General features: G+C 45.0%; 1 protein-coding gene across 1 annotated transcript in view; it reads right to left on the bottom strand.

Moving 5' to 3' along the window:
• Positions 1–21360: 21360 nt before the first annotated feature.
• Positions 21361–21785, bottom strand: part of LOC122541208 (antigen peptide transporter 2-like) — a 31520-nt gene continuing 31095 nt past the window's right edge. The window contains exon 11 of the mRNA XM_087979755.1: positions 21361–21785. Within this exon, the coding sequence (XP_087835881.1) occupies positions 21570–21785 (216 nt within the window). The 3' untranslated portion in view covers positions 21361–21569.

Raw genomic sequence — 21785 nt, 5'->3', positions numbered from 1 at the left:
GGGAAATACATTACCATTCTGAATTTCATTTAAATAATGGCTTCCTCCAGTGTCTCATGTGAGTGAAATTATCACAAAACTTCAATTAAGAGGAGTAGAGGTCTCCCTGCTTTCTTATCCAATATTGATCTATCCTTCAATCAACATTGCAAAAATAGATATACTGTATAGCAGGCTGGTCTGCTCCTGGAATTACATTACACTTCAGCACCACATCATTTAATGTTACGTCTCTTCTGAGGTGGTGAAGGGCGCTACAGCAATGCAGGTCTGTCTTTCTCAGCTGCCACTCTCTGACATTGTGAACCAGGCTGAGGACAGGGTCTCAGGAAGGAACCTGTCCCAATCTAATCTACCCGGCAGCAGCTGCTGCAGAGACAGAGAGCAGCCTGTGGGTGGAGCGAACTATCTGGGCTGTGTTTGATGTGAATGCACAGAAAAGGCAGAGAGAACGGGAAATGAGGACAGAAAGTAAAAGCAGTTCAACATTGGGGGGATTTCCAGAGGAAAAGGCTGTCTGGAAAACCCCGAGGTGGGCATGGGAGTGGGTAAGGATTGGGGCAAATACTTGGGGGGGGAGGGGGGGCGGGGCGGCGAATGCACGACAGAGAGAGAGAGAGAGAGAAGAGTGAGACTGAATCACACTATGAACAGAGATGATTCGGAGATGCCGGTGTTGGACTGGGGTGTACAAAGTTAAAAATCACACAACACCAGGTTATAGTCCAACAGGTTTAATTGGAAGCACTAGCTTTTGGAGCGACGCTCCTTCATCAGGTGGTTGTGGAGAATAAGATTGTAAGACACAGAATTTATAGCAAAAATTAACAGTGTGATGTAATTGAAATTATACATTGAAAAATACCTTGATTGTTTAAGTTTCTCATTTGTTAGAATGACCATGATAGTTTCACTTCTTTCATATGTAAATCGCAAAACTTTTTTTTAAAGTTACATTCTCAGTTAGTTACATCACACTGTAAACTTTTGCTATAAATTCTGAGTCTTACCATCGTGTACTCCACAGCGACCTGATGAAGGAGCGTCGCTCCGAAAGCTAGTGCTTCCAATTAAACCTGTTGGACTATAACCTGGTGTTGCGTGATTTTTAACTGTGAACAGAGGGTGAGAGTATTATTAGAGATCACAGCAGGTCAGGCAGCATCCATGGAGAGAAAGCTTGCTGACACAAAAACAGAGTCAGGCACTGTGGTCAGACCTCTCTCCCTGCCTCGCCGCTGTCCGTTTTTGCTCAAAATAAGGGACAGGGCATTTTCATGCAGTTCAACAGTTCTTCTGTCCCTCAATCTCTCTGCCTGTTGTCCTTCTCCCACTGGGCAATTCTGAGCTTCGTTGTCCCCTCACGTCTCCACTCTTCCCTTCCCTGAGCCCCACCTGCTGAACATCATCCCTATTTCCCTCTGGATGGGGTCTGTTTCTACGTGGGGGATAATCCAGAATGAGGGGTCACGGTTTTCAAAACTCGGGGGTCACCCATTTCAAACAGAGATGGGGAAGAAATCGGAAACAGAAACAAAAATTGCGGACAATACTCAGTAGATCTGGCAGCATCCATGACCTTAGAAATGTGTTGCTGGAAAAGCGCAGCAGGTCAGGCAGCAGCCAAGGAGAATGAGAATTGACGTTTCGGGCATAAGCCCTTCTTCAGGGCTTAGTCATTCCTGAAGAAGGGCTAATGCCCGAAACGTCGATTCTCCTTCTCCTCGGATGCTGCCTGACCTGCTGCACTTTTCAAGCAACACATTTCTAAGCTCTGATCTCCAGCATCTGCAGTCCTCACTTTCTCCTAGCATCCATGACCTGCCCAGTTTCCCCAGTAGAGGTAAAAACAATGACTGCAGATGCTGGAAACCAGTTTCTGGATCAGTGGTGCTGGAAAAGCACAGCAATTCAAGCAGCATCCGACAAGCAGCAAAATCGACGATTCGGGCAAAATCAGGAATAAAGGCAGAGCCTGAAGCGTGAGCCAGTTTCCCCAGTAATCTGTGTCTCTGTTTCAGATCTGCACCATCCTGCAGTTGGTCATTGATCCTGGGGACAGATCTGTTCTCTCACAGGGTCATGTGTCTTTACAACTCTCCCTGTGCAGAGTCTTTCAGTCTTGTTTAAGACCAAGGTGAATTGATTCTTGTCAATGGAACGGTTAAAATGCAGTCTCCGCCCTCTCTCTCCTCAATCTCAGCTATTCCGGGAAAATGCCGAACCCTCACTGGAACGGGGTGGGAACATATCCCGGTTAAAACCAATCAGATTAAAGAGTTCGTTTATGACTCATGTGTTGCCGGTTAGAGTCTGTGAATTCAGGTTTGTTTCCAGTCTCCGAGCAGAGGGAACAGCTTCTGCCGCCCCTTGTGGACAAAGTGGGGTCTGCAGGGATGTCCGCTGGGGTGCGGAGGCAGAGAGATGGGGGTTAGGGAAGGGGGAACAGGACTAGGGTCAATGTCTTCTCAGGGAGGGTCAGTGATGCTTGGGTTGGAGGTTGCTACGGGAGTGCAGGGAGAGACAAAGCACAGAAATCTCTCGATTCAAAATCTGAAAGAGATGCAGGAGCAGGAAGTTGGGGACAAATGCTATTTGTTCAGACGGTTGAAATGAACCATCCTTTATTCTAAACATGCAGACAAAAAATTCAAACTCCTACGCCCTCTCTTAATATCTCTCAAAGTCTTTTGCTCTTAGCTCCCATTCTGTTGAATTTGCTTTGACAGCATTGTGAGAAACAAAGCTCACTTACTTCAATAATTTCAGTCCGAGACAAGATCTGAATCAGTAGTGTCATTTATTTTACACTTGCAAGTGGGTGTGATGTCCACAAGGCAGGGACAAAACACACTGAGTTCAACAAATATTCGATATTTATATAATTTGGTTCTTACATTTTTTTCTTATTTCATTGTTTCTCCCCCATTTACATCCTCCACTTCCCGAAGGCTGGCCCCATTACTCCTGTTTATCTCGTCTTATCCGGCCTTGTCTGTGACAAGATGCTTTTTTCTGGCCTCACAAGGCCATTTGACCTCATCCCACTGCAGGTCATTGTTAGGCATATTCTTTCTTCATCAGTATCTACTCTTTCCATCTGGGCTTCTCCCGAAGCCACTCTGATCTCTATGACCTCTTTAATTAGGGTTTGTTCCTGTGTCTCTGTAAAAGTGGGAAACAGATATTTGTACAGGCATATCTGGCCTAACTTCATCTCCTCACAACATCTTATCTATTTGCCCATAATATCTACCATTGTTTTGCAATCACATTTCACGCTGACATACAATTTTAGCTAATACAAAAACAATTATATATTTCCTCCACATAGTTTCCATTCTTGTTGACTCAGCTCCCGGCCGAAACAACCACACACTGGTGTGAGTTCATTTACTTTGTATCAGAAATTATAATTGCAGAATTACAGAACTGCAGAAGAAACATTAATTTACCAAATCCCACAATTTCCCCTTTTTTTTTAAATTACCATTTGTTATCTTCTGCATTTTTCTTTTAAACATCACCCCCGAAATTCGCAAGCATCATTCCAGAGATTTCATCCATCTTGGTCTCACTCATCTCCTCATTATTTAGCCGATAAAGTTCCTCGGTCTGAGTCCCTCTTAGGGGCATCTGTTTCATCAAAGCTGTTTCAATCAGTCTCTGGGTGAGCCCTCGTACACAGGGTATGACACAACAGCCAATGGCCACCAATACCCCGACTACTACTATCAGGGAAGTAAGGATAGAAACCACCACCCACTTCCATTTTCCAAACCAGGATTCAAGCCACCCTGTGAGAGATGTGTCTACTCCTGAATTCTCAGCCAGTTCCTCTGCTAAGGTAGTCAATCCCCTCAAGGCCCGAGTAATTGAACCATCAGGTGCAGTGTTATTAAGAATAAAGGTACAACAGCTTCCTCCTAACATCACACATACACCCCCTTTCTCTGCTAAAATCATATCAAGGGCTATTCTGTTTTCCCATGCCATCCTACTTGTCGCATCAAGCTGATCTGATATTCCTTTAACCGCATCTCTTGTATAATTTATAAATTGCTGTTGATTATAGAAAATGTAATTTATCCAATCTACATTTTTATTAATTGTTACCCACCAAAAGAGAGCTGACTCACGAGCCTTGAATTCATCAGGTACTCCCCTAGGAACTCCTACCGAATCAAGATAAATCCTGTCATCAAAAGAAGTATCTAACAGTAATCTCTTACCCCTTCCCTTTTTCCCTACTATCTTTTCCTTCTCAAATGCCAAGGTAAATGGAATTGCCGATTGTACAATTGCGCATATCCCTCTCCAATCCGGAGGTAGCGTGGGTCTCAATATTTTGCCTCCACAATACCACCACAGATCCACTCGGGGAACCTTTAATGCTGAGTAGTTCCCTCCCTTCTCTGTTTCGGTAACATTCTTAATCTCTGTACATAATTTCAGCTCCCGCAAATCTCTCGACCGACTCGTACCTCGCCTGTGCACACGTGACGTGTGATTTCCAACTGCGGCGAAAAATGTGGGGGAGACTTTTGCATCTTTGTTCTCAAAGGGAGGGAACATCAGAGATAGGGAGGTACAATTCCTATCATTCCATGCAGTCTCATCCTGATACAGGGCTATCATACATTTCATGCCCTTCCTGTCTCGCTTCCACCCGAGCGGAAAGGGAACCACCTGGGCCACGGGCCCACCGGAGGCACATGCATACTTTACCCATTCAACCCAGGCATTTGCATCCCCATACCCAGTCTCTATCTCGATGGTCTGTTTCAAGTTCTTTACCTCTATAATTTTTACTACTTTAGGATTATCGGGAGGGGTGAAAGGTTGTATCTTATTACTCAGTAATTCCGCCCATTCTCCCTGTCCTACGCTAATTCGAAAACAACAGCCCAAGAAATCCTTCCCATTTGCTTTCATTTCAATCCCAAATGTTTCATTTAATTGTATCTCATAGGTGTCCCCCCCACAGAATTGCTTCGTGCCATGTGGTTTTCTTTATTGTTAGGTATGTTGGGTTACACTTTTCATCGGGACAATCGCGAGCTGGTCAGAAGGGGGCCCGGTGTATTGTGACAAGACCATTATACCAAGTACCGTCCCCGAGGCCATCCCCATAGGACTTAAGATGTATCTCAGAGCTGCGGTACTGTCTCTGATTATCTACATTCCCACAATTTACTAAGCTGCATGCATCAGTGTCCATTACTTGTGGATTATCAGACTCAGGAACCGTTAATAATACATATGAAAATAATATTTGACAAAATCCCAATACTAAGAGGGCTAGCATCATAACTCCAAGCATTCCCAGTATTCTAAACATCATGCTGGAACACAAAAAGACTTAATATACAATCTTACAGAAATAATCCCGCGCTCGCGCCGCCACTGTATAGTCAGTTACTCAAAGTCTCTTTAGCCTGAGTTTCAGCCGGTCTTGCGTTGATTCGGCTGTCCAGACTTCTTCCTCAACTGGAGGGTCCACTGGCCCTTTGATCCGAGTGTAATGAGTCCAGCCTTTCTCCGCCATCCTTATTGCCGTTTCGGTAGTCAAAAGAGCCTGGTACGGCCCTTCCCAGTCCGGCTGCAATTTAGTCTACTAAGATTTTACTAAGACCCAATCTCCTGGCCGGATGGGGTGAACGGTGAATTCAAGGGGTGGAGTCTGTGCCAATAAACCCTGTTTTCTGAGGAAAGATAAAGAGGAGGACAAGCCCAGTATATACTTCTTTAAAAACAAATCTTTAGTTTCGGGAATTGGCAATTCTCCATTCATTCCCAGATAAGGTAATCCAAATAAGATTTCATAGGGGGATAGTCCCAAATCTTTCCTCCACCAAGGGACAAGCCCAAAAGGCATACTTTAAATCTATCACATTAAACTATTTGGGGTCATGGGGGATCTTACTTAATCTATAATCAGTCCCTCAATTACTGGCTGCAATCCTCGTGTACCTTTTATGGAAATGGGATATTGTCGCTCACAGACAATGTCCCCTTTCCGTTTTAAATTTACTTCAAGGGGAGGGATCTGTAGTTTTCCACGATTCCCTTCTCTAGCCCATACAATAGGGTCTATCTCTCTCTCCACATCCTCTGTCAACATTGCCATTTGTACAACTAATTCTTTTTCCTGAATTCCAATCTCCAGTCCTAAGAGGATAATTAAGTCTCTTCCTTGTAAGTTACTTCCTATATCAGGAATATACAGCAGTTCCCCTGTGACCCTATCCTTAGGACCTTCTGTCATCATATGTTCAAATACTGGAACAGTACTCACCCCAGAAACAGTAATTGACTGTGTCGACATTTCTACTTTCTTTGGTTTAAAATTCAGCGATGACCGTGCTGCCCCCGTATCTACTAGGAAGACTGCCTCTTCCCTATAGGGTCCCACCTTCAGGGTTATCAAGGGTTCCTGGTGGGCCCCCGAGGGCAGGAACCCCTGACACCCCTATTCTTCATCAAAATTCATAAGCGGACTTGCCCTATCTTCCCACAATAATAACATCCTGCCTGTGGAGACCTCCATCTCTGCCCCTGTCACTCGAACCCTCTATCAAATGTTCCCCCTTGTCCTCTCCCTCTCCCTCTCCCTCTCCCTCTCTGCCCTACATGCTGCCACCCGCTGCTCCGGTTGCTCACTATTGGTTCCATTCTTTTCTTTGAGGAGAAAGTGAGGTCTGCAGATGCTGGAGATCAGAGCTGGAAATGTGTTGCTGGGAGGGCTGAAGAAGGGCTTATGCCCGAAACGTCGATTCTCCTGTTCCCTGGATGCTGCCTGACCTGCTGCGCTTTTCCAGCAACACATTTCCAGCTCCATTCTTTTCTTAACTACCTCAACAAACGTAGCTACCATCATTTTCACCTTCTGTTTTCGTCTCTCATCCTCCCTCTTTACAAACACTTTCTGTGCCTCTCTTATTCCTTTTAGAATCAGGTTTTTCAATTCCCTCATTTCTTCTCTATGCTCCGGGTTTTGGTTTTCCCACTGGGGGTCTTTGAGGGGAAACTTCACCTCTCCCTGTCCAGCATCCCCATCTCCAATCGGGTGTTCCCTGTCCCATATTTTAATAGCAGCTCCCCGTATAAGTCCCCTTTCTTCCCCAGTAAATAGTATATTCAAAATAGACATTAACTCAGCCCAGGTATACACACTTGGCCCCAAAAATTGATCAATTTGTTCAGACAATCCCACCGGATCCACAACCAGGACCTTCATTTCCTTTTTAAATGTTCTGACCTCCCCACTGGTGAGGGGGGCACTTACAAACCCAATCTCTTTGTCCCCTATGGGTGCCTCCCGAAGGAGATAAGTCATTACATTCTCCCTTTTTTTGTTTAAAGAAATATTGCAATATTTCTAGCTCCCCATAACTTCAAACACCAATTCATCAATTCATGCTGGACTAACTTTAAAGCCTATTCCTAACTTGTAAATATATTTATATATTTACGTTCATTTATTCAGTATTTAATATTTAAAATGTAAAATGCATACAGCTCCCAATTTTGAAATCCACTGTAATCACCCAGTTTTAGTCCCTTAATTTAAATCCAAAATTAGTTTTCTTAAGTAGTCCTGACCAATCATTGCTCAATTGCAATACTATAGGTTGTGAAATAATCAGAGCTGCCTTAAAAGAATTTGTCTATTCAAGTTAAAAAAAAACTTCTAATGCATGAACAATGGCTGAATCCAAGGTCACAGATATTAACCATAGGAGTTTTGTTTTTACTACAATCTAATGTTGAACTGAAACTTCAACTGTCCTCCATAAATCGTTTTTATGTAAAGATAAAAGAGATTAGTTAGAAACTGATAATAAAGCAGTCATGATCTGTAAAAAGAACAGGAGTTATCATTCTTTTTTTTCTCATTATCTCTATAGAATTCCTAACCTTAAAAGAAATCATGTTAAGTTTCCATAATAAAAATCAGATTCAAAACAGTCCTGGAACTCAAGCTCCAGGGAATAAAACGCAAACATTCAATCACCAACAAATAAATGTTCATTCAAACCAAATCACAAAGGGTTAAATTTTCTACCAGCTGTACAGCTCTTTTCATTCTCTCCTTCTCACACATTGACATATAAATTCAGATATTTACAAACCCAGTCTTCATCCAACCCGTACTTTGGCCAGAAGACGGCGGGACGAAGAATGGATTCCTTAGTCCATACAAAGCAACAATACTTAATCATCTTTTTCCCTTGTCCAAGTATCATTTTGCCAATTCCACAACATCCTGCCCAACGGACTTTCTGGAGGTATGTTGTGAGGGACCCCGCCTCCATTTCCATTGCCTTTTTCTTCTTTTGTTTTCCCGGAGGCTTTTTCCTCACCCACGGCACAATCCATATTGAGTTCCTTCGTTAGTCCCTTATTAACTACTAAACCTCAATACCGGCCACCAAGGCAATACTTAAAAGTCAATTTTCTTACCTTGGTCTGTGCACAGAGTTGCCTGGCCCCTTTTCACCGTATTTTCTATTGAGCTCCTATCACTGTCTGATTCAGATGTCTCTCTTGTGGGAGCCGTACCAGTCACCCAAGGGAGTGGACCAAACCTGGACACGAGACCGCTCCTCAATTGGGAACGGGACGCGTCTTCCCAGTGTCCAAGGCTAGCCACTCCCCCCAGCGATGGAAGAAAATCCCGGACAGCCCCCAATTGTGAGATGTCCACAAGGCAGGGACAAAACACACTGAGTTCAACAAATATTCAATATTTATATAATTTGGTTCTTACATTTTTTTTCTTATTTCATTGTTTCTCCCCCTGTTTACATCCTCCACTTCCCTAAGACTGGTCCCACCACTCCTGCTTATTTCTTGTCTTATCCGGCCTTGTCTGTGACAAGATGCTTATTTCTGGCCTCACAAGGCCGTTTGACCTCATCCCACTGCAGATCATTGTTAGGCATATTCTTTCTTCATCAGTATCTACTCTTTCCATCTGGGCTTCTCCCGAAGCCACTCTGATCCCTATGACCTCTTTAATTAGGGTTTGTTCCTGTGTCTCTGTAAAAGTGGGAAACAGATGTTTGTACAGGCGTATCTGGCCTAACTTCATCCCCTCACAACATCTTATCTATTTGCCCATAATATCTACCATTGTTTTGCAATCACATTTCATGCTAACATACAATTTTAGCTCATACAAAAACAATTATATATTTCCTCCACATAGTTTCCATTCTTGTTGACTCAGCTCCCAGCCGAAACAACCACACACTGATGTGAGTTAGAACATAGAACATAGAACATAGAAGAATACAGCGCAGTACAGGCCCTTTGGCCCTCGATGTTGCGCCGATCCAAGCCCACCTAACCTATACTAACCCACTATCCTCCATATACCTATCCAATGCCTGCTTAAATGCCCATAAAGAGGGAGAGTCCACCACTGCTACTGGCAGGGCATTCCATGAACTTACGACTCGCTGAGTGAAGAACCTACCCCTAACTTCAGTCCTATATCTACCCCCCCTTAATTTAAAGCTATGCCCCCTTGTAATACCCGACTCCATATGCGGGAAAAGGTTCACACTGTCAACCCTATCTAACCCCCTAATCATCTTGTACACCTCAATCAAGTCACCCCTAAACCTTCTTTTCTCTAATGAAAACAGCCCCAAGTGTCTCAGTCTTTCCTCATACGATCTTCCTTCCATACCAGGCAACATCCTGGTAAACCTCCTCTGCACCCGTTCCAGTGCCTCCACATCCTTCCTATAGTATGGCGACCAAAACTGCACACAATATTCCAGATGCGGCCGCACCAGAGTCTTATACAACTGCATCATGACCTCAGGACTCCGGAACTCAATTCCTCTACCAATAAAAGCCAGTACGCCATATGCCTTCCTCACCGCACTATTTACCTGGGTGGCAACTTTCAGAGATCTGTGTACATGGACACCAAGATCCCTCTGCTCATCCACACTACCAAGTATCCGACCATTAGCCCAATACCCCATCTTTTTGTTATTCTTCCCAAAGTGAATCACCTCACACTTACCTACATTGAATTCCATTTGCCACCTTTCTGCCCAGCTCTGCAGCTTCTCTATATCCTGCTGTAACCTGCCACATCCTTCCTCACTGTCAACAACTCCTCCGACTTTCGTATCATCCGCAAACTTGCTCACCCAACCTTCTAACCCCTCTTCCAGGTCATTTATAAAAATGACAAACAGCAATGGTCCCAAAACAGATCCTTGCGGAACACCGCTAGTGATGGCACTCCATGAAGAAACTTTGCCATCAACTACTACCCTCTGTCTTCCTCCATCCAGCCAATTCCTAATCCAAACCTCCAACTCACCCTCAATGCCATATCTCCTTATTTTCTGCAGTAGCCTACCATGGGGAACCTTATCAAACGCCTTACTAAAATCCATATACACCATATCTACCGCTTTCCCCTCATCAACCTCCTTCGTCACCTTTTCAAAGAATTCAATAAGGTTTGTGAGGCACGACCTGCCCTTCACAAAACCATGCTGACTATCCTTGATCACATTATTCCTATCCAGATGTGCATAAATCCTATCCCTTACAATTCTCTCTAAGACTTTGCCCACAACAGAAGTGAGACTCACCGGCCTATAGTTACTAGGGTTATCCCTACTCCCCTTTTTGAACAAGGGAACCACATTTGCTATCCTCCAGTCTTCTGGCACTACTCCTGTAGACAAAGAGGACATAAAAATCAAGGCCAATGGCTCTGCAATCTCCTCCCTTGCTTCCCAGTGAATCCTAGGATAAATGCCATCAGGCCCAGGGGACTTATCTATTTTCACCTTTTCCAGGATTTCCAACACCTCTTCTCTACATACCTCAAAGTCATCCATTCTACTTATTTGTGACTCAGTATTCACATCGACAACAATGCCCTGTTCCTGAGTAAATACTGAAGAAAAGTATTCATTCAGTGTCTCCCCAATCTCTTCCGCCTCCACACGCAACTTCCCACTACTATCCTTGACTGGACCTATTCCTACCCTAGTCATTCTTTTATTCCTAACATACCTATAGAAAGCCTTAGGGTTTTCTCTAATCCTACTGACTAAGGACCTTTCATGTCCCCTCCTTGCTGCTCTTAGCTCTCTCTTCAGGTCCTTCCTGGCTACCCTATAACTCTCAATCGCCCCAATTGAACCTTGACGTCTCATCTTGAGATAGGCCGCCCTCTTCCATTTAACAAGGGATTCCAATTCCTTATTAAACCACGGCTCCCTCGCACGACCCTTTCCTCCCTGCCTGACAGGTACATAATTATCAAGGACACTCAATAGTTGCTCCTTGAACAAGCTCCACATATCATTTACACTCTTGCCTTGGAGTCTTCTTTTCCAAGCCACACATCCTAAGTCATGCCTCACCGCATCATAATTTCCCTGACCCCAGCTATAACTCTTGCCCTGTAGTACACACTTATCCCTCTCCATCACGAGAGTAAAAATCACCGAATTATGGTCACTATCCCCAAAGTGCTCACCTACCTCTAATTCTAACACCTGGCCTGGTTCGTTACCCAGAACCAAATCCAGTATGGCCTCACCTCTTGTTGGCCTGTCTACATATTGTGTCAGGAAACTCTCCTGCACACATTGAACAAACACTGACCCATCTAACGAACTTGAGCTATAGCTTTCCCAATCAATATCAGGAAAGTTAAAGTCCCCCATAACAACCACCCTATTACTGTCACTCATCTCCTTTACTTCATTTACTTTGTATCAGAAATTATAATTGCAGAATTACAGAACTGCAGAAGAAACATTAATTTACCTATATCCCACAAGCGTGTTGCAAAGGACACTGCTGAATAAGGTGGGAGCTCATGGTATGGGAGACAAGGAACTGGCAAGGATAGTGGATTGGACGACTGGCAAAAGGCAGAGAGTAGGGATAATGGGGATGGCAGCCAGTGATTAGTGGAGCTTTTCAGGGGTCAGTGCTGGGATCACAACTATTCACATTATACATTAGCAAAAGGGACAAAGGAACTGAGGGCATTGTTGATAAGTTCGAAAATTTTATTTTCAATGATTTGTGGGATGTGGGCTGGCCAGCATTTACTGCCTATCCATAGTTGCTCTGGAGAAGGTGGTGCTGAGCTATCATATCAAACTGCTGCAGTGCACTTGCTGTAGTTGACCCACAATATCCTTAGGGAGGGAATTGCAGCATTTTGACCCAATGACAGTGATGGAGTAGTCATACAATTCCAAATCAGGATGATGAGTGGCTTGGAGGGGAACTTGAAGATGGTGGTGCTCCCATGTAGCTGCTGCCCTTGTCCTTCCAGATGGAAATGTCATGGATTTGGAAGCTGCATCTTGTGGATATTACACAATACTGAGTGTCAATGGTGGAGGGAGTGAATGCTTGTGGATACATGGTATCTAGCTTCTTCAGTGTTGTTGGGCTACACTTATCCAGGCAAATGGGTAGTATTCTATCACACTTCAGACCTGTGCTTGTAGGTGATGGACAGGCTTTGGGGAGTCAGGGGGTGAATTAATTGCCACAATATTCCTAGCCTGCTTGTGTCACAACTGTGTTTATGTAGGGTGCCCAGTGAGTTTCTCATCTGGACATTGATAGTGGGGGATTCAGTGATGGTAACACCATTGCATGTCAAGGGGCAATGGTTAGATTGTCACTTATTGGTGATGGTCATTGCCCGGTCCAGATCTTGTTGCATTTGAGCGCAGACTGTTTCAGTATCTGAGGAGTCGTGAATGGTGCTGAACACTGTGCAAACTTCAGTGAACATCCCCACTTCTGACCTTATGACAGAGGGAAGGTCATTGATGAAGCAACTGAAGATTGTTGAGCCTTGGACACTACCCTGAGGGACTCCTGCAGAGATGCCCTGAAGCTGAGATGACTGACCTCCAACAGTCACATCCATCTTCATTTTATCTAGTATGACTCTAACCACTGGAAAGTTTGCCTCTTGATACCCATTGATTCTAGTTTTGCCAGGACTCTTGATGCCACACTCAGTTGAATATAGCCTTCATATCAGTTATCTACTGTGTCTGTTGCTCTTGATGTGGTCTCCTCAACGTTGGGTAGACAGGACGCCAACTTGCGGAACATTTCAGAGACGATCTCTGGGAAACTCACTCAAGACAACCCTAAAACCCGGTGGTCAAACACTTGAACTCCCCCTCCCACTCTGCTAAGGACATGCAGGTCCTGGGCCTCCTCCATTGCCACTCCCTTATCACCCGATGCCTGGAGGAAGAACGCCTCATCTTCCGCCTTGGCACCCTCCAACCACATGGGATCAATGTGTATTTCACCAGTTCCTCATTTCCCCTCCCTCCACTTAGCCCAGATCCAACCTTCCAACTCAGCACCACCCTTTTGAACAGTCCTACCTGTCCATCTTCATTCCCACCTATCCACTCCATCCTCCTCTCCGACCCATCACCTTCATCTACCTATCGCCTTCCCAGCTACCTTTACCCCCAGCCCCACACCCCTCCCATTTATCTCTCCGCCCCCTTGGGCCAACCCCCTCATTCCTGATGAAGAGCTCATGCTCAAACCGTCGATTTTCCTGCTCCGCGGATGCTGCCTGACCTGCTGTGCTTTTCCAGCACCACTCTAATCTTGACTATATCAGTCAGTTGCTTGACTAGTCTGTGAGTCAGCTCTCCCAATTTTGGCACTTTGAAGATGGTTTTCAGCAATGATTTCATGGTCATCAGTCAATTCTTAATTACAGACTTAAAAAACAAATTCGAATTCCACCATCTGCCATGGCAGGACTTGAACCCAAAGCCCTAGAACTTTAGCAGAGTTTCTGGATTAATAATCTAACAAGGCAATCGTCTTCCCCTATCTCCTGCTCCTCGGATGCTGCCTGATGGGCTGTGCTCTTCCAGCTCCACACTTTTTGACTCTGATCTCCAGCATTTGCAGTTCTCACTTTCTCTTGTGACTGATGACACCACAAAGATAAGTGGAGGGGCAGGTAGTGTTGAAAAAAACAGGAGACAGATGAACTTGGACAGGCTGGGAGAATGGACAAAGAAGTGGCAGATGGAATATGATGTGGGGAATTGTGAGATTATGCACTTTGATGGGAAGAATAAGATATAGATCATTTTCGAAACAGGGAAAAGCTTTGGAAATCTGAAGCGCTAACGGACCTAGGTGTACCATGTCAGGATTCTCTTATGGTTAACATGCAGGTTCAGTTGGCGGTTAAGAAGGCAAATGCAATGTTGGCATTCATTTCAACACGGCTAGAATACAAGAGCAAAGGTGTACTGCTGTGCTTGTATAAGACTCTGATCAGACCACATTTTGAATATTGTGAGCAGTTTTGGGCTCCGTATCTCCGGATGGATGTGCTGATCCTGGAGGGGGTCCAGAGGAGATTCACGTGAAAGATCACAGGATGACAGGCTTGTCATATGAGCAGCGGTTGAGGTCTCTGGGTCTATATTCGAAGGATGAGGTGAGATCTGATTAAAATGCATGGAATATTGAAAGTCCCTACCCTCCCCTTTACTGTTTGATCACACAGCACTGCCCTTTGATGTGAAGGGCACTGCTTGTCACTGGCCACCCGGGTGTTTTCCTATCTTCCTGGTGGTGGAAATTGAATAAAGATTCGTGCACCTTGTGTCTCTCACTGTGTCTCACACCTGCACACACACACCATGGGTGCTGGGGAAAAAATAAGCACTACCGCAGTTAGGTGGTAGTGTGGGGGTTAAATTAAAAAAACAGAAGGGTTCCCTCATCCACCACCTGGACATGCCTTGGTGTGCCCATTTGCCACCGGGCAGTGGGGATCCCCAGTGGAGGGCTCTCTACGCGGGAATCCTCCCCCTTTCTCTCGGGGATCTGGGGTGGAGGGTGCTGCACGCAGCAGTCCCCTGCAACCGCAGATTGCGGTGGTTCACGGACTCCCAGCCCAACTGCTTGTTCTGTGGCGCTGTGGAGTCCATGGACCATGTATATATTGGGTGTGGGCGTTTGCACTCCCTTTTTGATTTTCTTAAAAACCTCCTCCTCTGCTTTTGGCTGCACTTCAGTCCCACGCTCCTGATCTTTGGGCACCCGGTACGGAGGAGGGAGGGCAGGTCTGAAGACCTCCTCGTGGGTCTGCTCCTGGGCCTGGCCAAACTGGCCATAAATGGGTCCAGACAGCGGGCCGTGGAGGGGGTCGTTAGGGCCGACTGCCTGCCCCTCTTCCGCGGTTACGTTAGAGCCCGGGTGTCCTTGGGGAAGGAGCACGCGGTGTCCACCAACACCCTGGAGTTGTTCAGGGAGAGGTGGGCGCCGCAGGGAGTGGAGTGCATTATTTCCCCCCTCCAACTCTATTTTGATTTAATCCCCGCCCTCCCCATCACTGTTTGATCACACAGCATTGCCCTTTGATGTGAAGGGCAGTGTTTGTCACTGGCCACTCGGGTGTTTTCCTTTCTTCCTGATGGTGGAAATTGAATGAAGATTCGTGCACCTTGTGTCTCTCACTGCGTCTCACACACAACATGGGTGCTAAATAAAAAGAAAGAAAAGAAAAAAAGAAAAAAAAAGAAACTGGAGTGTTGGACATCAGAAAAAAAATAAACAGAAGGGTTCCCTCATCCACTGCCCGGACACACCTTGGCGTGCCCATTTGCCACCGGGCGGTGGGGATCCCCAGTGGAGGGCCTTTCTTCCTGGTGGTGAAATATAAATAAAGAAAGACCTGTTGTCTCTCACTGTGCCTCACACCTGCACACGCACAACGTAGAATAAAAAAAGTAAAATATAACTTGACATCTATTCATTTCAGATGCATCTGGACAGATGCATGAATAGGTGGGGAGCAGAGAGATACAGATGCTTAGGAATTAGGCGACAGGTTTAGACAGTAGATTTTAATCTGGTCAGACTTGGAGGGCCTGGGCTGTAAATCTTCTTTGTTGTTTGTTCTAAACAGGAGGGTCGTGCTTCTGGTCACGAGAAGCCATCTCTGAGCTAAGTGCATCTGTATGATGTACTTTGCATGTGTGAATAAAGGGTGACTTGGTGACACTGGTCCATGTGGAATTATTTCACTGGATCTCATGGCTCAGAGGTAGGGACACTACCACCGTGCCCACATCTCATAGATTGAATTTATATGGGAAGATTGCCCAACCTTAGCTGAAGAGCTGTATACAGCATTTTTAAAAAAGTTACTAATGGAATGTGGACATTGTTGACTCAGGCCAGCGATAATTCCATCCCCCCCGTGGTTAACATGACAGTGGGGAGTGTTGCTGAACAAAGAGACCTGGGTGTGCAGGTTCAGAACTCCTTGAAAGTGGAGTCACGGGTAGATAGGATAGTGAAGAAGGCGTTTGGTATGCTTTCCTTTATTGGTCAGAGTATTGAGTACAAGAGTTGGGAGGTCATGTTGCAGTTGTATAGTACATTGGTTAGGCCGCTGTTGGAATACTGTGTGCAATTCTGGTCTCCCTACCATAGGGCAGGTGTAGTGAACCTTGAAAGAGTTCAGAAAAGTGTTCACAAAAGGATGTTGCCTGGTTTGAGCTCTCAGAAGAGGCTGAATCTATTTTCCCTGGAGCATCGGATGCGGAGGGGTGCCCTTATAGAAATTTATAAAATCATGAGGGGCATGGATAGGGCAAATTGTCATGGTCTTTTTCCCAGGATGGGAGAGTCCAAAACTAGAGGGCATAGGATTAAGGTGAGAGGAAAGATTTTTAAAGGGGCCGAAGGGACACCTCTTCATGCAGAGGTTGTATGGAATGAGCTGCCAGAGAAAGTGGTGGAGGCTGGCACAATTACAGTATTTAAAAGGCATCTGGATGGGTATATGAGTAGGAATGGTTCAAAGGGATACCGGCCAAGGGCTGACAAGTGAGACTAGATTTATCTACGATATCTGGATGAGTTGGACTGAAGGGTCTATTTCCATTCTGTACATCTCCATGACAGAATTACTCAATTTTCTGAAAAACATAAATCAAATTGGAGCATTCCTTGCTCCAATTGTGACCATTGAATCTGATATCCTTTCCTTCTCATGTCTGTACCGGCAGACATATTACTTGCTTACAGTCACGGCATAATATTCTATCCATTGTAGTGAGTACCAGCTCCAACCTTGCCTCTTGGACTGAGTTGTTTGGAATCTGGTGCCTCTCAGACGCTGTGGATTACTCAGGCAGTGTACACAATGCGAAATCACCCAGGTGCCTTCCAGAAGTGACGATACAGCAGGAGGTGATAAATCAGGGCCCCAATGTTATTTGAAACCACAAAGGCCAGAAATAAACTTTTACAGCTTTAACAATTTTAGTAGTAAACTGCACGGTTCTGTGTCCGCAACTGCACCTCGGTCTGTGCTGGAGAGTGGGGTCAGGTCGATCCTTGCCAGGGCCAGGGTTGAACCCTGGAATGGAACTTTCTGAGAATTTGGCCAATCAGAGGCATCGAGCCTTGGAATAGAGCTAATGATTCTCAATGATCCTTGAGTCCAGTTTGGTCCCAGAATACATAGGAGAAAGTGAGGACTGCAGATGCTGGAGATCAGAGCTGAAAATGTGTTGCTGGAAAAGCGCAGCAGGTCAGGCAGCATCCAAGAAGCAGGAGAACCGCCTTTTCGGGCATAAGCCCTTCTTCAGGAATGAGGAGAGTATGCCAAGTAGGCTAAGATAAAAGGTAGGGAGGAGGGACTTGGGGGAGGGGTGTTGGGAATGCGATAGGTGGAAGGAGGTTAAGGTGAGGGTGATAGGCCGGAGGGTTCCTAGGCGAACCACAAGGGATGAATACAGATTTCTCCAGCTTTCTCATTTCCCCTCCCCCCACCTTATCTCAGTCCCAACCCTCGGACTCAGCACTGCCTTCTTGACCTGCAATCTTCTTCCCGACCTCTCCGCCCCACCACCTCTTCCTGAAGAAGAGTTTATTTCCCAGAATACATTGCAGGTCCTACTGAGGCATCTGCCCCATCGATCTGGTGTTGTTTTGTTTGTCAGAAAATGTTGAAATGCCCTTTCACACCGGTTGATGCATGCTCGTGCCTCTCTGGTTTTTAGTTGTCTGGGTTTGAATCTCACAAGGACTCGACCTGAGGCCGAATTGTTTTGGCTCAGGCATTCCCAGCACAGCTTGGACACTTTTTATGCTGTATTTACTTCAGTTCTTGAGCTGTATTTCTGGCTTTCTCCTCTTAATAACTTTTATTTCACTTTAGCAGTCACAGGCTACCACAACTGGATACCGCATCCTCTTCCATTCCAGCTTCTATTTCTCTGTGGTACGTGACCTGCTGATCCTCAGCATCTTGTCTTATTCAATGCAACCTCTTGCATAGCTTTTTCACAAATTGTTTACCTCCACCATTTATAGAACATAACAGCAGAGTACAGGCCCTTCGGCCCTCTGTGAAATCATTTTGAAGCCCATCCAACTTACACTATTCCACTTTCATCCACACATTGATGCAATGGCCATTTAATGTCCTTAAAGTTGGTGAGTCTACTACAGTGTGTTCCATGCCCCCTACTATTCTCTAAGTAAAGCCACTACCTCTGACATCTGTTCTATATCTATCACCCCTCAATCTAAAGCTGTCCCCTCGTGTGAGAAATCACCATCCGAGGAAAAAGCTCTCACTGTCCACTCTGTCTTACCCTTTGATTGTCTTATATATCTCAATTAAGTCACCTCTAAACCTTCTTCCCTCTAACAAAAACAGCCTCAAGTCCCTCAGCCTTTCCTCAGAAAACCTTCCCTCCATACCAGGTAACATCCTATTAAATCTCCTCTGCACCCTTTCCAAAGCTTCCACATCCTTCTTATAATGCAGTGACCAGAACTGTACACAACACTCCAAGTGCGGCCGCACCAGAGTTTTGTACAGCTGCAACATGACCTCATGGTTCTGAAACGCAATCCCTTATCAATAAAAGCTAACACACCATGTGCCTTCTTAACAACCTTATCAACCTAGGTGGCAAATTTCAGAAATCTGTGTGCATAGACACAGAGATCTCTCAGTTCATCGACATTACCAAGAATCTTACCATTAGTCAAATACTCTTTATTCCTGTTGTTCCTTCCAAAGTGAATCACTCCATTTGCCACCTCTGAGCCCAGCTCTGCATCTTATCTATGTCCCTCTGTAACCTGCAACATCCTTCTGCATTATCCACAACTTCACCGACCTTAGTGTCATCCGCAAATTTACTAACCCATCCTTCTACACTTTTATCTGGGTCATTTATAAAAATGAACCCAAAACAGATCCTTGCGGTACACTACTTGGAACTTAACTCCAGGATGAACATTTCCCATCAACCACCACCCTCTATCTTCTTTCAGCTAGCCAATTTCTGATCCAAACCACTAAATCGCCCTCAATCCCATGCCTCCCTATTTTGTGCAACAGCCTACCATGGGGAACCTTATCAAACACCTTACTGAAATCTATATACACCACATCAACTGCTTTACTCTCATCCACCTGTTTGGGGTCACCTTCTCAAAGAACTCAATAATGTTTGTGAGGCACGACCTACCCTTCACAAATCCATGTTAACCATCCCCAAACAACTTTCTACATGATTATAAGTCCTATCTCTTATAACCCTTTCCAACACTTTACCCACAACTGAAGTGAGGCTGACTGGTCTATAATTACCAGGGTTGTCTCTGCTCCCCTTGAACAAGGGGATAACATTTGCTATCCTCCAGTCTTCTGGCACTATTCCTGTAGACAATGACGACATAAAGGTCAAAGCCAAAGGCTCTGCAATCTCCTCTCTGGCTTCCCAGGGAAAACGAGGACAAATCCGATCTGGCCCAAGGATTTATCTATTTTCACACTTTCCAGAATTGCTAACACCCCCTCCTTGTGAACCTCAATCCTGTCTAGATTAGTAGCCTGGATCTCAACATTCTCCTCGACAATGTTGTCTTTTTTCAGCATGAATACTGAAGGAAAATGTTCATTCAGCACCTCTCCTATCTCCTCCGACTCCATGCACAACTTCCCACTTCTGTCCTTGATTGGCCCTAATCTTACCCTAGTCATTCTTTTATTCCAATATACCTTTAGAAAGCTTTAGGGTTTTCCCTGATCCTATCTGCCAACAACTTCTCACATCCCCTCCTGGCTCTTCTTAGCTCGCTCTTTCGGTCTTTCCTGGCTAACTTTTAACACTCAAGCGCTCAAACTGAGCCTTCACATCTCTTCCTAACACAAGCCTTCTTCCCCTTGACAAGAGATTCAACTACTTTAGTAAACCATAGCTCCCTCGCTCGACCGCTTCCTCCCTGCCTGACAGGTACACACTTAACAACACACAGTAGTTGTTCCTTGAATAAGCTCCACATTTCAATTGTGCCCATCCCCTGCAGTTTTCCTCCCTATCCCATGCACCCTAAATCTTTCCTAATCGCATCATAATTGCCTTTCCCCCAGCTGTAACTCTTGCCCTGTGGTATATACCTATCTCTTTCCATTGCTAAAGTAAACTTGCCAAGCCTACGTCCCTCCCATCAATCACCAAATCTGCTGACAATTCCATTGCCCTTCCCATGAATAAATCCCATCAGATAAACGAGTTGACCCACTGAGAGCCGCCCTAAATCCCAACAGGATGCAAGCAACAGCTCTGCCGATTCCTGTGGCTAAATGATCTCTCTTTAATATCTCGTTCAGTCACCTCACTGCACTCTCTTTAATATCTCATTCAGTCACCCCACTGCACTCTCTTTAATATCTTGTTCAGTCACCCCACTGCACTCTCTTTAATATCTCGTTCAGTCACCCCACTGCACTCTCTTTAATATCTTGTTCACTCACTACCATATATAAGCTCCGCATATGGTATGGGATATTAAACTTTGTTTAATCACTAGCACAATACAAACATCTTAAGAATGTAAGAAACTGGAACTGATGGGGACCGTTTGCCCTCTCTGAGCATGTCCCATACCTCAATATTTCATAAATCAACCTCCTCTTTCAATACTTTCAGTGAGCTAGTCTCCATAACTCTCTGGGGTTACAGAGAGTTACAAATATTCACAACCCTCTGGGAGAAGATATTCATTTGCAGCTCAGTTTTAAATGAATGGCCCCTTCTTTTTGTTCCTTTGTTCAAGACCACTCTCCATCTATCTGATAATTCCTCCCCACATTCTGCACCCCGTCAACCCCTCTCATTAGCAATCTATCCTACCTTTTCCCAGCTCCTATCACTTCTGAAGAATGGTGACCAGACTCCAGCCATTAATGCTGTTTCTCTCTGCATACACCTGCTGAGTTCGTCTACCTTCTGTTTTTGTTGCATATTTCCAGCATTTTTATGTTTTAATCAAATGCGTTTGAACCTAATTACAAACCTCACATTGCTGTGTGAGACAGTGATTACACCAAAAGCTCAGTTCAATATATACAGAAGCAAAATACAAAACTACTATCATATTAAAATGAAGACAGTGTGCTTTTCATGGAGGGGTGATTTGGATTGTGGCTCCAAGCCCTCCATTCCAGAGTCTGGTTAAAACTCAGTCACGCTCTGCTCCCCGTTATGTGACAGTCTCTGTAGCAGGTGGAAATAGCAGCCTTTTCTCTCCATTAATTCCTCGTGCTTTCCCTCCTCCACCACCATCCCTCTCTCAATCACAATGATCTTGTCAGCCTTCTCCACAGTCTTCAGGCGGTGGGCAATGACCAGGATGGTTTGTCCCGCGTCCTTCGATAACGCCTGCTGGAT

Source organism: Chiloscyllium plagiosum, unplaced genomic scaffold (assembly GCF_037043375.1).
Source record: "Chiloscyllium plagiosum isolate Xiang-an unplaced genomic scaffold, Cpla_swu_hap1 HiC_scaffold_35, whole genome shotgun sequence".
NCBI classification, from domain to species: Eukaryota; Metazoa; Chordata; class Chondrichthyes; order Orectolobiformes; family Hemiscylliidae; genus Chiloscyllium; species Chiloscyllium plagiosum.
The sequence above is the reverse complement of the archived record's forward strand: the minus strand, read 5'-3'. Positions and strand labels throughout refer to the sequence as shown.